Source organism: Apteryx rowi, unplaced genomic scaffold, assembly GCF_003343035.1.
Source record: "Apteryx rowi isolate R43461 unplaced genomic scaffold, aptRow1 scaffold_766, whole genome shotgun sequence".
Lineage (NCBI taxonomy): Eukaryota > Metazoa > Chordata > Aves > Apterygiformes > Apterygidae > Apteryx > Apteryx rowi.
This window is the reverse complement of record NW_020451056.1, coordinates 291,398-292,202: the sequence shown is the minus strand read 5'-3', so window position 1 is coordinate 292,202 and position 805 is coordinate 291,398. Positions and strand designations below refer to the sequence as shown.

Sequence of the window (805 nt, the reverse complement as noted above, 5' to 3'; positions counted from 1 at the left end):
CACATGCACACTCACTCACATGCACACATGCACAGTCACACACATGCACACACACACATGCACTCATGCACAGTCACACACATGCACACACACACATGCACGCACACATGCACTCACGCACATGCACACTCACATGCACACATGCACAGTCACACACATGCACACACACATGCACTCATGCACTGTCACACACATGCACACACACACATGCACACATGCACAGTCACACACATGCACACACACACATGCACTCATGCACAGTCACACACATGCACACACACTCACATGCACGCACACATGCAGTCACGCACATGCACACACATGCACACGCATGCACACACACACATGGGCTGTGCTGGCCCCACTCACAGCCTGGCCGGGGTCCGGGCACTCATCTCTGCTCCCTGCCTCCATGCCAGGGGCTGATGCGGGAGCTGGAGCTGAGGGAGCGGAAAATCAAAGAGATCCAGAGCACCGGGGACCGGCTGCTGCGGGAGGAGCACCCGGGCAGGCAGACAGTGGAGGTGAGCGGGGCGCGCGGGGCAGCTGTGCCGCTGGCCCGGGGGCAGCGGGGCGGTGTGGGCCACGGGGAGGGGTGCAGTGCGTGGGGTCTGCGTGCAGTGCAGAGCTCAGGTGTGGGGTGCAGTGCACAGGGTCTGCATGCAGTGCAGAGCTCAGAGGTGTGGGGGGTGCAGTGCATGGGGGTCTGCGTGCAGTGCAGAGTTCAGGTGTGGGGGGTGCAGTGCATGGGGTCTGCATGCAGTGCAGAGCTCAGGTGTGTGGGGTGCAGTGCATGGGGGTCTGC

The 805-nt window shown here is 61.4% G+C and overlaps 1 protein-coding gene across 6 annotated transcripts in view; it reads left to right on the top strand.

Annotated features, from left to right (window-relative positions):
* Positions 1-805, top strand: part of LOC112976771 (plectin-like) — a 74,892-nt gene that overhangs the window by 53,802 nt on the left and 20,285 nt on the right. For all 6 annotated transcript variants that reach the window (XM_026088348.1, XM_026088347.1, XM_026088353.1 and 3 more), the window contains one exon: positions 420-524. In XM_026088348.1, the coding sequence (XP_025944133.1) occupies positions 420-524 (105 nt within the window). The remainder of the gene's footprint in view (positions 1-419; positions 525-805) is intronic.